This window comes from Lagenorhynchus albirostris, chromosome 8 (genome assembly GCF_949774975.1).
Source record: "Lagenorhynchus albirostris chromosome 8, mLagAlb1.1, whole genome shotgun sequence".
Classification (NCBI taxonomy): Eukaryota; Metazoa; Chordata; class Mammalia; order Artiodactyla; family Delphinidae; genus Lagenorhynchus; species Lagenorhynchus albirostris.
The window spans coordinates 19,663,098-19,676,692 of NC_083102.1; the positions used below are offsets into that span (position 1 = coordinate 19,663,098).

The window sequence follows — 13,595 nt, forward strand, 5'->3', positions numbered from 1 at the left end:
TGGCCTAAACTTCTAGAATACTATCCTCAAAGCGTGCTTTGTCAGATGAATGAACTTCCTTGAAAGTTGCCCACTTAGATGCCGTTTCTGCAGTCAAGATCACAACTCCCAGAAGGCGATGCTCCTCTGGCGCTCACGGTATAAGGACGAGAAAGTACCAGCACCCATCGTACCAGATCAAGACTACAATTCCCAATACACCCAGTGGGCTCCGGGAACCTTGTCAGGAACCACTTGTTGCCATAGCATCCGGGTCCCCGCCAACCAATCCTAGCGCCCCTCCCGAAGAGAGGCGGGCCATTCGTATCCTCGACCAATCGGAGGCATTTTTGTTGTGGCGCGTGACCGGAGGAGGCGGGAGCTCACGACCGGCGGCTTCTCCTTGCTTCTTGGGGTCGTGGCCTTGCTCCTCCTGTGGAAAGCTAGAGTCCAGGCCTGTCCACGCGCTTGTGTGCGCGTGGGGCCTGTGGTGCTTGTGGGTCCGCGCTAGGTGTCTGCGGGCGCAGAAACAGAAACCATGGGCGGGACGGCCAGCACCCGCCGGGTCACTTTCGAGGCGGACGAGAATGAGAACATTACCGTGGTGAAGGGCATCCGGGTGAGTGACAGTGGGCGGGCGGAGGGCCAGTACTCGGACTCGGACCTGGCCTTTCCGGGTTCCGCTCAGCCTGGTTTCCTCCGTCCGGCCCCCCAGTGTTGTCCGGCCTGAAGCTGAGTTCTTTGCAAAGAAGTTTGAAGTTTTCAAGACGTGGGACATCCATTCAGAGATATTTGCTGGTCGTGGGCCAAGTTCTGAGCACTGTGCTGGGGCGGCTGGCGGATGCCAGGTTGCTTTAGACCCTCCAAGGGCTCACAGTCCAGTGTAGACTGTATTGCTCAGTAGTTGTGGGACTTTATTTGAAACCCCTTCCTCACTGTACCCATCTGTGAAATGGGGCTTGTCTGTCTTCTCCTGGGTTCAGGATCCAAAGCCTGCTTTTGCACTGCCCACAAGGCCTCTCTCAGGATGAACTGGCCTTTTAAGGAACCCTTTATCTGCTCTGTTGTTTAGTACTCTCCCACTGACAGCACCCATTCCCCCGACACACACACACTTTTCGGCCCTGCCTCGGGTGACTTCTCGTTCTCCCTCCTTCACTTTTCTTTCACTTGACATCTTGTCTTTTCCAGGCTCCTCCTCTGTGGCCTGCTGTGCCTAAGTTTTGGACTAGGCCCAGTGGCTTCAAGACTAGGGTCTGCCAGCCTGATAGACTTTGAGATAGGATTGCAAGTTTTCGTACCACTAGTAGTACACTTTGTTCTGTCCAAGACATTGGAGAGAATTTTTAAATGCTCCCTGAATATGCTTGATACATTAACCGAAAACTTGATTTTTCTCTAGGGTGTCAGCATACCAGCACTAATTTCAATAACACACTCTCTGCTGCACCTGAAGTTGGAGCCTCACATTTTTGGAAGTATGATGCCTGATCCTAGTAAATAAAGCAATTTGATCTCCGAAAGTTTTTTTTTTTTTTTTTTTCCGGTACGCAGACCTCTCACTGTTGTGGCCTCTCCCGTTGCGGAGCACAGGCTCCGGACGCGCAGGCCCAGCGGCCATGGCTCACGGGCCCAGCCGCTCCGCGGCATGTGGGATCTTCCTGGACCGGGGCACGAACCTGTGTCCCCTTCATCAGCAGGCAGACTCTCAACCACTGTGCCACCAGGGAAGCCCTAGATGTTTTTAAGCTGATACTTGTATTTTTCTCAGCTTGAAACAGTCCTTTTGTTTCTCCTGAGGGGAAGTCTCAGTGTCATGAGTGAGCCAGTGTCTTTAGCTCAGTTGGTTGAAGCATAGTGCTGATGAAGCCCACACTTCAGGGTTGAATTGCAGATAGGTTAGTTCAGCTTGGCTGAGGAAGACATTCCAGATATGCCCAGTTGTCTAACATTTATGCCATCACTCGTAAGAATAAGAGTGTGCCACATATACACACTACTATATATAAAATAGATAACTAATAAGAACCTGCTTATAGCACAGGGAACTCTACTCATACTCTGTAATGGCCTATATGGGAAAAGAATCTAAAAAAAAAAGAGTGGATATATGTTTATGTGTAACTGATTCACTTTGCTGTACAGCAGAAATTAACACAATATTATAAATCAAGTACAATAAAAATTAAAAGAAAATGTGTTCACCTTAACAGTAATACCTAAACACACTACATGTGTTTCTCTCTGGTGGTTTTTGGCTTTACCAAATTTGCCCTCTTTGGACCCCTTTTGTTAGTTTCTCATGAAGAGAGTAACTCCTATTTCTTTTATACTTTTCCCTTCTGTGTACACCACTTTTCCAGGCCTCCTGCTTCTATGTTTAGAGCATTTCCTTTTGGACCACTGTGACCATATCACCTGTGGTTACCTTTTTTCATAACAATAAAACTTTAATTTAAAAAAAAAAGAGTATGCCAACAATGCAGCAGACTCAGTCGCTGATGGAAAACCAATTTTGGGTTCCACTGATAAGGGTAGTAATTTCATCTTCATTTATCTTAATATACAAGGGGTAATATTGAGTAAACAACATAAGATTTTCAGTAACTAGGCTGCACTTATTAATAGATCACATTTTTCCAGATTTTTCTTGCTGAGATCCTCAGCAGTTAGCAATTAAAGGACTTACAATGTTAAGTTTAAAGTTTCTTCTCATCAGGTGTTATTTTCATGTTATTTATTGGGTCCTGGTTTTCTCTTTCCCCTTATCCTCAGCAGTCAACAGCTCCCCTCCCCCCTTCCATAAAATAACCTGTATTCTTACACCTGATTCCAACTTTGAACTCATGGGTTAGATGAAAGGCCACCCTCTTGCCTTGCCCTCCTCTCCCAAGTCTAAAATAAATTTATTGTGATGGAAAGACCAAGCATTTTGATTACTCATATTACATGTGCTTAATAGGACATTTCTGAGCACCTGCTGTGCCTGCTTGGGAAGTGTGCCTTCCACTCAGTCTTTCACAAGTTTATCTGAAACATCAAAGCTGTGAGTGAACTCTTCCAGAGCAAATGTCAACTTCAATTAAGTATCATTTTCAAAGTAATATTTACCATGCTTTCCAGGCATAAACTAATCTCTTCAACTGGCCATGAAGTCGCAAGCTGAAATTCACAGGAGCCAGTTATGGTAGCAAGGATACTGATGTGGAACACAAGCTGTGCTTTGGGAAGTATTAGCAGTTGAGAGCCCCTAAGTTATTTCATGTGGGATTTGGCTGAGGATCCTGGAGAGGGTCCATTAACAGAGGCTACAAATCCAGTCAGTCGTTGGGACTCCTGAGGAACGTTGTTGGAGTAGTTGACTGGTCCCTTTCCACTTTAGGTTCCATGAATCTCTTGCGTATATATTTACCATGATAAGCTTTCTAGGATTTTCATACAGACGGTAGAAGTTCATGTTTTCCACTAATAACAAATGCAAAGAACACAAGTGATAATCTACAGACATAAGCTAAAAATTATACATGTGTATATGATAGTATAGAATAGTCCCTCTTAAGTAAGTATTAGGGAGTAATGTCTTCCAAATAATAGTGGCAGTTTTTGAAGCCTTTGTGTTGAAATGGTAGTGAAAAGAAAATGACCTGTGTTACATGGAAAGAGGACCAAGTGAGAAAAGTGGGTCTGAGTCCTTTAATCAGTTTGATAAGAAACACCTGGAAGAAGTTGAAGACAACCTATTATGGAGGTGAGGGTCTGATTTGTTTCTGTCTCATGTGGTTCCTATCTCAGCCTCTTGGAGAGGGGCAACTTAAAAAGGAGTTCTCTTCCTCCTTTTACTCTGTTCCTTGGAAGTAGAAATACTTTATCATTGTCCATCTCACACAGTCTCTTGTTTCTGAGAAAATACTAGATTCTGGGTTGTTGAGTGGTGTACTTGTGCTGATTTTAGATAAGACCAACCAAGGTGGTTGGGAAGACTATAGAAGATGACACAACCTTTTCCTCTTCTCTGGGGCACGTGTTGGTATGGGGTGTAGTACAGACTGGAAATTGGCAAGTCCCATTTACTTAAATTTGTCTTCAGGAGCAGTAGAGAATAGGGTGGATAATCAAAGTCAGTGAACTGAATTCAGCTCTGCTGGCAGGCCCTCTTCTTTTCGTTCTCCCTTATATTAGAACAGTGGTTCTTAACTTTTAGTTCACAGACTATTGTAAATCTGTAGGCTATGGACTCTACCCAGAATAATGCAATAAGCAGAAAATTTTGCATACCATTGAGGAATTAATCCATAGACTCCTGAATCCATGGACCCCAGGGCATAATTCTAGCATTAATGTGTGTGTTTCTTTGCTACAAATAATTTCTGTAAATTGCACTTGGTATTTGCCTTGGTGGAGATTCCAGAGATGTCTGGAAACCAGGTATAGTAGGTATAGATCTTTAAATAGGAAAAAAGATTTTCTGAAAGACGTACCCTGTTTAAGGAAAGATGTTTCCTAAAGAAGTTGCTGCTGATACAGAGGCTGCTTGTCCAGCTCTTGCAGAAGCTTATGTTTTACATTTGACCCCTTTTGGGGTCAGGTTGCATCACAAAGAAGAGTTGTTCTCCAGCTGCATATTGTGTGTATAACCCAGGCCAGCATCCCTAAATCTTGTCAGCTGCTTCACAAGCGAGTCCCCCAGTTCACAGAGGAGATCAGGTGAGAGTGCAGGCCTGAACTTATTACTGCAGCTGGGAGGTCAGTTCAGTGAGTATCAGCTTGAGATACAAAGTATAGCCTAGCTATTGCCTTCTGTCAGCATAGTTGTGACTGGACTGGGGAGAGGGTAGATTGCTTGAGTAGGCAGAGATGCAACTGTAGGCTTCCATGGGTGCTCCTTTGGGAGGGCCTGAGGATACATGTGTGAACGATTCTAAGGACAAAAAAGAGAGGTTGACTCTCAAGGCAACTCTGCAACGTGTTTATCAACTTAAAAAATGAGTTGTGTTCCCTTGGATGACATACTTATCAATTTACTGAGGTATAACTAAAGACCTTATTGGGAAATGTTTTGAATTGATTGACATTAAGTACAAGTTTTGAAGCATCAGATAAGCCAGACAAATAAAAAGTTAACAATGAAATAAGAAATAATGTTTATATTGAAAGAGACTTGTACTTTTACTATGCAAAGAGCATAGACAGGGATAAACAAGCACTGTATATACTCCGACCGGGACTTAATGCAGCTGCTTCTGGCAATAGCTGTAGGCCTTGTCTTCATACACCACATAGAGAAGGAGCTCATTACAAACTTGGGCGGAGCTGATGAATGTGAACCGAGATGAATGACCTGTTGAAGTCCTAATGGCTGGAGTTGTGTTAGTAATAACTCTGCCAGGTATTTGTGTAGCATGTTGTAGTCTGCAGTGCATCTTGGAATCCTTCCGCTGTAACTCCAGTGGTAGGTGTTATTTTCACTGTTTTCAGATGAGGAAAGTGAGGCCCACTGAGGGTTATATAGCTAGTAGGTGACCAGTGCTTCTTCCTCTATTCTGGGCCAGCTTCTTGTAACATATGAAATTATATATGTCAAATTAGCTTTATATATATTAGCTTTAAACACGTAAATTATATTACATATATAACGTATGTATTATATGATATAATACATAGTATATATCATATGTAATATAAAATATACATATTTACATTACAGCATACTATGTTAACATGGTACATTAAATGTATATTATGCAGTATATTACCTTATATATTGAGTAAACTTTATATAAATTATATATCAGTTAAAATAGTTTTAAGATTCTAAAACTTAATAAGGCTCATTTTATTTCTTTAAGAGGAAGTGATACATTTTTACTTTATTGTGTGTGATTAAGGAGTATATTATTTAATAGTGGAGAAGGCACTGGACTAGAGAATGGGGGTTACTGGTTGGTGTCCTGATGCTGCCAGTAGCTGGATGTTACTCAGGACCTCTTTTTTCTCACTTGTGAATTGAGAGGATTGGAGTCAGTCTTGAGGGGTTCTTCCTAAGATGTAGCTCAGCTTTGTAGATGAGTTGCAGCAACAGTCTCAGTGGCTGTTAGTTGTTAGAAAAGCAAAGCCCCTTGGCGCTCTCCTTCCTAACTTCCACTTCTCTTCCAAGAAAGGAGTCATGGTTTTTCCTTAAAAGGTCACAACTTTTGAGCTGTGGACTTTCCCTTTACTGTCTCACCTCCATTCTGGTTTGGGTCATGAGATGTAAGTAACAGTTCAGGTACAAACTGTTTTGTTCACTGATGTCTCACAAGGGCCTCAATTAGTGCTTGGCTTAGTAAACCTTGTTCAATGACTAATACAGGAGCTCACAGTTTTGCAGAAAGGCAGTTGCTTGTTCTGTCACTGGAGCACTGCACTGGAAATTTGTGCAAGGTACCTGTGGGGCACAAGAAGGGTAGCGTTGGGTAAGCAGAATTGGAATGAAATGGCTTTAGGATGTTTGAACTGAATTTTGAAAGGCAGTTCTCTCCCAAGGGGCCCAGGGAGAAGGCAATGTAGCCATGTATAAAGGCAAACAGATGGCAACAAGTAGCCAGTGTGGGTGGAGAACAGGGTATGAGGTCTTGGGGGAAAAGCTATGGAAGCTGAGGTTGGAGAGTTAGGCCATAACCAAATGAAGAGGAAGTCTTGAACGCCACACAGAAGAATCAGGACTTTCTTGTCAACAGAGGTAGCTATTGAAGGATTTGAAACGGGAATTACCATAATCAGATTTGCATTTTAGGAGGAATATTGATGGTGCCATGAATTAGGGCAGGGGAAATGGGATGCGAGAAGAGATGATGAATTCGTTAAGCTTTCAGGAGTTGAGGAAGTCATGGCTAAGAGAATAAGAGAGAGAAGAGTCAAGAAGTCCTATGTTTTGATTTAGAAGCTGGATGGAGGTGGTGTCATTAATGAGATAAGGAAAGCAAGAGGAAGAAGGGATTTTTGGCAAACGTGAATCCAGCTTGCGACGTGTTGGGTTTGAGGCGCTTGTGGTCTGTCCCAGGGGAGGTGTCCATTAGGCAATTAAGTGTTTAGGTCTGGCTTTCGGGATACAGCTCTTGGGCTGGAGATAATGGTTTAGAATTCATTCATTAATCAACAGCAGTTAAAAAATCAAGGGAGTGAATGAGAGTACCAGCAAGAGCATGTAGAGTGAGAAGAAAATCAAGGCAAGGAACAGAATGTGGGGACCTCTAGCATTCAAGGGGAGGGGAAGCCTGCAGAAGAGAGAACACTCAGCCAGAGTCCTAGGACAAGCAGGAAGGGATGTTGGAAAAGCAGGGGAGGGGTTTTCGGAAGAGGGGAGTGAGCAAAGGGAAGTCATATAAATTAGGTGCTTTATAAGTATAAATAAAAAAGATTTATTTATATAAACATAAATATAGAAGGTTATTTATTTGATCAGTGGTGACTTTTACTGGAACACTTTCTCTGCTGTATTGGGTTACAAGCCAGATAGTGGTGTGTTAAGGAAGTGGAAACTGGAAGAAGGTTCTTAAGGATGTGGGAGGTAGATCACCCCATTACTTGACCTGGAAACCTTCTTGATGATTTCTGCTTCGCCCTCATCTAGTCAGACAGTGAATCTGGCAGTGAAGGAGACAGCTGACTGTGACCTTGACACTCAGACTTCTTGCGTTTGAATCCTGGCTGCATTGCTGATAACTTGTAAGGTCCAGTGCAAATTATTTAATCTGGCTTTGCTTCAGTTTCCTCACCTATACAATGGAGGTAATAAAAGTATCTCAGGATTGTGAAGGATTAAGTGGGTCAAGTGCTTAGTTTAGTGTAAGTGCCTGGCACATAATAAGCACTCAGTGAAGGTTAGCCATTTTGAATCCTAAATATCTTTTGAATGTGTTCTCCCTGGAACGTGTTTTTTATTTTCTAAAAACAACTTTATTGTGTAATTTACATATAAAATTCACCTGTTTTCTGTGTACAACGCTTTCTAATAAATTTGCAAAATTGTGCAACCATCACCACAGTGCAGTTCTAGAACATTTTCATCATCCCAATAAAGTCATCATGTCCATTTCTAGTTAATCTCCATTCTTATCCTAGCCTTAGGCAACCACTTATCTATTTTCTGTCTGTATAGAGTTACCTTTTCTGGGCATTTCATGTCAATAGAATTATACAATATGTGGCCTTCTGTGTCTGGCTTCCTTTACTTAGTTGTTTTTTGGGTCTAACCATATAGAAGCATCTATCAGAACTTCAGTTCTTTTTATTGATGAATTGTAGTCCATTGTATGGATATATGTTTTGTTTATCCATTCACTGGAATATGGGTATTTGTTTGCTATTATGAGTAATGCTGCTCTGCACATTCCCAGGCAAATCTTTGTGTGGACATATGCTTAATAGCTTCTTAATTGGTCCTTTAGCGTCCTTCAGGGGTCCTCTTCTTTTCTTGTCCCCCTCCAGTCTGTTCTCCACACTGTAGCTAGAGTGATCTTTCTAAAATGCAAGTCTGATTGTGTCATTACCCTGCTTAAAATCCTTCAGTAGTGCCCAGCCGTCCTCAGGATCTAGTTCAACTCCCTAACTTGAAGGATTTACTAAGAGTCTTCAAAATCTAGAATCTTATTTCCCTCTTCACCTTCCCTTTCACTAAGCCCCCTCCTCGGCTTCCTGCTTCAGCCATTCTTTTATTCATTCATATAGTTTCATTTATTTAACCATTCACTCATTTAACCAGGCTTATTGAAGCTCTGGGGATATAACACTAGACAGGACAGCCAAATCCATGCTTTCCTGGAGCTTTCTTTCTAGTGAGAAAGGCAGGCAAGAAACAAGAAAGAATCAGATAGTGGTAAGTGCTGTGAAGAAAATAAAAAAGGATGATCTGATAAGTTGCGGGGTGGGGGGTGTTGTGGGCTGATGACTCTCAAATCTCCTAGCCTGAGTGTTCCTCAGAGCCCCTGCCCTGTTGCCAACTGCCTGCTTGATATTTCCCCTTGCTATGCTGATAAGCCCTGCTGCTTAACTATAGCTTCATGCAGTACTCTCCTCTTAGAGTACTCTTATCCTACTCCTTCTCTTTCTAAGTACTCTTCATCCTTCTCAGCCCCCGGCTCAACCCCACTCCCACAGCCTGTCTGGATGCCCTGCCCATCTGCCCATTGTGCTGTCAGCCCTTCCATTACAGGCCAACTGCATTAAGTAACATCCTTCACATTATATTTAAATGCATGATGATTGTCTGTTTCTTCTTGACTTTAATCACCTTGATGACTTCTGCCACCCATAGTTGTCTGGCACACAGTTGGTGCATAATGAAATCTGTTGAAAGAGGGATTGTTTGTGGTTAGCCTTGAACGGGAGGGAGGGAGGGAGGGAGGGACACCATTTCATTTGGGGCTGGAGGGAAAGAAGGAGCTAAGGCCTGCTGCAAGCTTAATTTGTAGGACAGGGGAGGAAAGTCGAAGGAGTTCTGATGGCTTACATTTTCTCAGAGATTACAATTTAGTGCACAGTATAAAATGAGGAAAAGAGTTATTTATAATGAGCAATTAGCAGTGCATTAGAAGAAATGAAGTAGTGCTGTGGGGTGCATCTTGAAATCTTAAAATTGTTCTTACTTGCTTTTAGTGTTATAGCTATTAGATTTAGTCTAATTTCTTCAGGGCATTTGTTATACATACTGATATGGATGGCTGAATTACTTGGATGCTACTGTACTGTTTTCTTTCTTGTTCTTTTATAATTGATTTTATTTTGACGTTGCTTTTTCAGCTTTCGGAAAATGTGATTGATCGTATGAAGGAAACCTCTCCATCTGGTCCGAAGTCTCAGCGGTATTCTGGTGCTTACGGTGCCTCAGGTATTTCAGAATTTTAATTTCTGAGTTCTTAGCAGAAAAATTATAAGTGGTAAAGTTCACTCAATAGTCAAGTTCTTCTGCACTTCTGTCTTTTGTTTTTTGGATGTTCGACTTTTTTTGGGGGAATAGTCTTCCTTTGGTATCCATGGGTATTGGTTCCAGGACCCTCTTGGATACCAAAATCCATGGATGTGCAAGTCCTTTATGTAAAATGGGTAGTACTTGCTTATAACCTATGCACATCCTCCCATATACTTTAAATCATCTCTAGATTATTTATGATACCTAATAACACTGTAAATGCCAAGTAAATAATTGCCTGCATGGCAAATTCAAGTTTTGCTTTTTGGGATTTTCTGGAATTTTTTTTTTTTCCTGAATATTTTCAACCTGTGGTTGGTGGAATCTGTGGATGTGGAACCTGCAGATATGGAAGGCCGACTGTATTGGTTAGTACCAGGGTTTCTTTTAAAATTCTTTGAACTAAAAGTGGAATGAATCTACTTTCAAACAGTCTTTGGGAATGTTTTTTCTCTTCCAGCTCCTGAATCCTCTGTTAGGCTTTGGAAGGTTATTTCATATCTTTTTGTGTAAAATGAATTACTTATAGGGATATGAGAGGTTTGGGAGTAAATATTTATTAAAAAAAATTGAACTTAGAAAATACTGATTTATTGTTTCCAGATGAAAATCTCTGATGATTTTACTATCTTAATAGATTTCTTTAAGTTTATTAAGTTTATTCCTTCATAGTCTTAATTATTGAGGAAAATATGATGTTAAATGAAATCCATAGAGAATTATTGTCCCATTTTATCTCTCTTATCCTGTAGGATAAGAGACTGTTTCTCTTTCCTTTTCTCTCTCTTACCCTGTCCATTTATTCATCCAACTAATATTTATTGAGCACCTGCTATGTGTCTGGCACTGTTCTTATTGCTGCTACATTTGATGGATGGACATGCTGTTTTTTGGTGAAATGGCAATGAGAAAATAGTTGAGATGATTAAACTTGGACTAAACGAGAATTTTCATTATTTATTGGAAAGGGGTGTTGTGTGGTAAATCTGGCTACAGACTGAAATACCTTGAGAAAGATGAGATGTTGCCCAAATGCCATTCACTTGGGGGCATTTGTGACCCTCTTACTAATCATTAAGTCAGTAACCATGAGTTGAACTTCTGATGTGTGTAGAGCAGAAGGTGCCAAGATGAATAAGAAATAGTTCTTGTCCTTTGCAAACTTTTTGTTTAGCATTAAGAAGTGTTCATCGTTCATTAAGGTTAGATAGAAAGTGACCACCCCCTCTGCTGGAAACCCTATTTTTGGCTTCTGGGCCACACTCTTGGTTTTCCTTCTACCTTACTTGCATCCTCAGTCTAGTCTTCTTTGCTGATTTCCACTAATGTCATCAAATTGTATGCCTTTTGAATCATTGTGTAGATGCCCGTGACTCCCAAAATTGTATCTCTAGCCCTGACCTCTCCTTGAAACTTGACTCCGACAATTGTCTACTTCACATCTCCACTTAAAATTCTTCAACTTAGCAGATCCAAGACAAAGCTTTTTATTCTTCTTCAGAGTTGCTTCTCCTCTTTATCTTTCCCGGTAAATGGCACTGGGATTCATCCTTGTTTCCTCTTTTTTTCTTAATTTTTTTAAAAAATTATTTTATTTTATTTTTTTATAATCGGGATTACAGATCTTTTAAAAATTTTATTTATTTTTGGCTGCGTTGGGTCTTCGTTGCTGCGTGTGGGCTTTCTCTAGTTGCGGCGAGGGGGGCTACTCTTCATTGTGGTGAATGGACTTCTCATTGTGGTGGCTTCTCTTGTCGCGGAGCAGGGGCTCTAGGCATGCGCTTCAGTAGTTGTGGCATGTCGGCTCAGTAGTTGTGGCTTACAGGCTCTAGAGCACCCGCTCAGTAGTTGTGGCACGTGGGCTTAGTTGCTCGCAGCACGTGGGATCTTCCCAGGCCAGAGCTCGAACCCGTGTCCCCTGCATTGGCAGGTGGATTCTTAACCACTGCACCACCAGGAAAGTCCCTTTCTTAATTCTCATATTAGACCATTAGCTAGTCTTGTCAGCTCCATCTCCAAAATATGTTTGGATATGTTCTTTGCTTGTCTATCTTTACTGCTGCAGCTCCAGTCGAGGTAACCACCATCTCTTACCTTGTTTTTTGCTGAAGCCTCTTAACTGGCTCCCTACTTCCATTCTTGTCCTCCCTCTATGCTCTGCCAAGCACAGAGAGGCCTCAGCAATCTTTAAAAAAATACATCAGCTCGTGTCATATCCTAGTGGTAGATCTCCATGGTACTTAGAATATAATTTGAATTGCTTTTCTTGGCTTCTGAGGTATACCATGACTTGTCCCTTTTTGCTTTTCCAACATTATCTTTTGACATATGGATATTTTAAAAATTGGAATTTGATCTAAAATATGCTTTGTTCTAGGTAGATTTCTTCTTTTCCTTTTTTTTAAAAAAATTATTTATTGTGTTCTTGCTGCGTCGGGTCTTAGTTGCAGCATGTGGGCTCTTCATTGAGGCATGCGGGATCTTTCGTTGTGGTGCACGGGCTTCTCTCTAGTTGTGGCACGCTGGCTCCAGAGTGTGTGGGCTCTGTAGTTTGTGGCATGCAGCCTCTCTAGTTGAGGCATGCAGGCTCAGTAGTTGTGGCTTGTGGGCTTAGTTCCCCCACGACACGTGGGATCTTAATGGGTTCGACCAGGGATTGAACCTGCATCCCCTGCGTTGGAAGGCGGATTCCTTACCACTGGACCACCAGGGAAGTCCCCAGGTAGATTTCTTTTCTACCTACTATGTTAAGGAGATAGGATGGTGGTGGTGAACTAATGATGGAATAGTAATAAATAACATTTAAGTCATGTTTATTACGTGCCAGGTACTCTGTTAAATCCTTTATGTCTAGTTTGTGTAATCTGTATAATCCTGTGAAGAAGGTACTGTATTAAGCCATCTTACATGGAAGAAAATTGAGACTTGAAGTGATTAATTATCTTGCCCAAAGTCACACAGCTGGTGAGCAGTGGATGTGATACTTGAATTCAAGTCTGTTTGACTCCAGAGCAAATGCAGTAAACGACTCTGTTTTATTATCATTTAAATGACATCTTGCTTCATTTGTAGAAAGGATGTGACAAACTAGTTGTAGGGAAAGAGCTGCTTTTTAGTGATGTTCTGCTTGAGTTTAGGAAAGCACCTTTCTGTAAGTGATTGTTGGTTCTTCTAGCTTTCTCCCATATTTGCTCTTATACAACAGTGAGTTGAAGGAGAGGAAGTGTTTTTCTTCTTGGGTTGGTTTCTTAAAAGGATACTTTGAAAGAGTGGGTGCGGGTGGGGAGGCTTTCTATAAATGCTCATGGTGTGGCCTGCAGAGTGTGACACTGACGTTGAGATAAGTTCTGCCTATGCTGAGGGATCCATCCCTTCCCATTCTCGATTTGACGTGACTGATGAACTCTTTGGTCCATGACCAGCCTGGGCACTGAAAACTCTTTGAATGCCACCTTGTGTTTTCTTGGTCAGGCTAGAAGTACACTCTCTAAATGGTAGCCATTAGTCACATGTGGCTATTAATATTTAAATTAAAATTAATTAAAATGAAATAAAATAAAAATTTTGTCTCTTGTGTCACACTAGTCACCCTTCAGTGCTCAGTAACCACCTGTGGCTAGTGGCTGCCATATTGGACAGTGCAGTATAGGACATTTTCATCATTGCAGAA

The 13,595-nt window shown here is 41.6% G+C and overlaps 1 protein-coding gene across 1 annotated transcript in view; it reads left to right on the top strand.

Moving 5' to 3' along the window:
* Positions 1-352: 352 nt before the first annotated feature.
* The window catches only part of CHCHD3 (coiled-coil-helix-coiled-coil-helix domain containing 3), a 287,860-nt gene continuing 274,617 nt past the window's right edge, over positions 353-13,595 (top strand). Inside the window, exons 1-2 of the mRNA XM_060155965.1 lie at positions 353-598; positions 9,757-9,844. Of these exons, the coding sequence (XP_060011948.1) occupies positions 518-598; positions 9,757-9,844 (169 nt within the window). The 5' untranslated portion in view covers positions 353-517. The remainder of the gene's footprint in view (positions 599-9,756; positions 9,845-13,595) is intronic.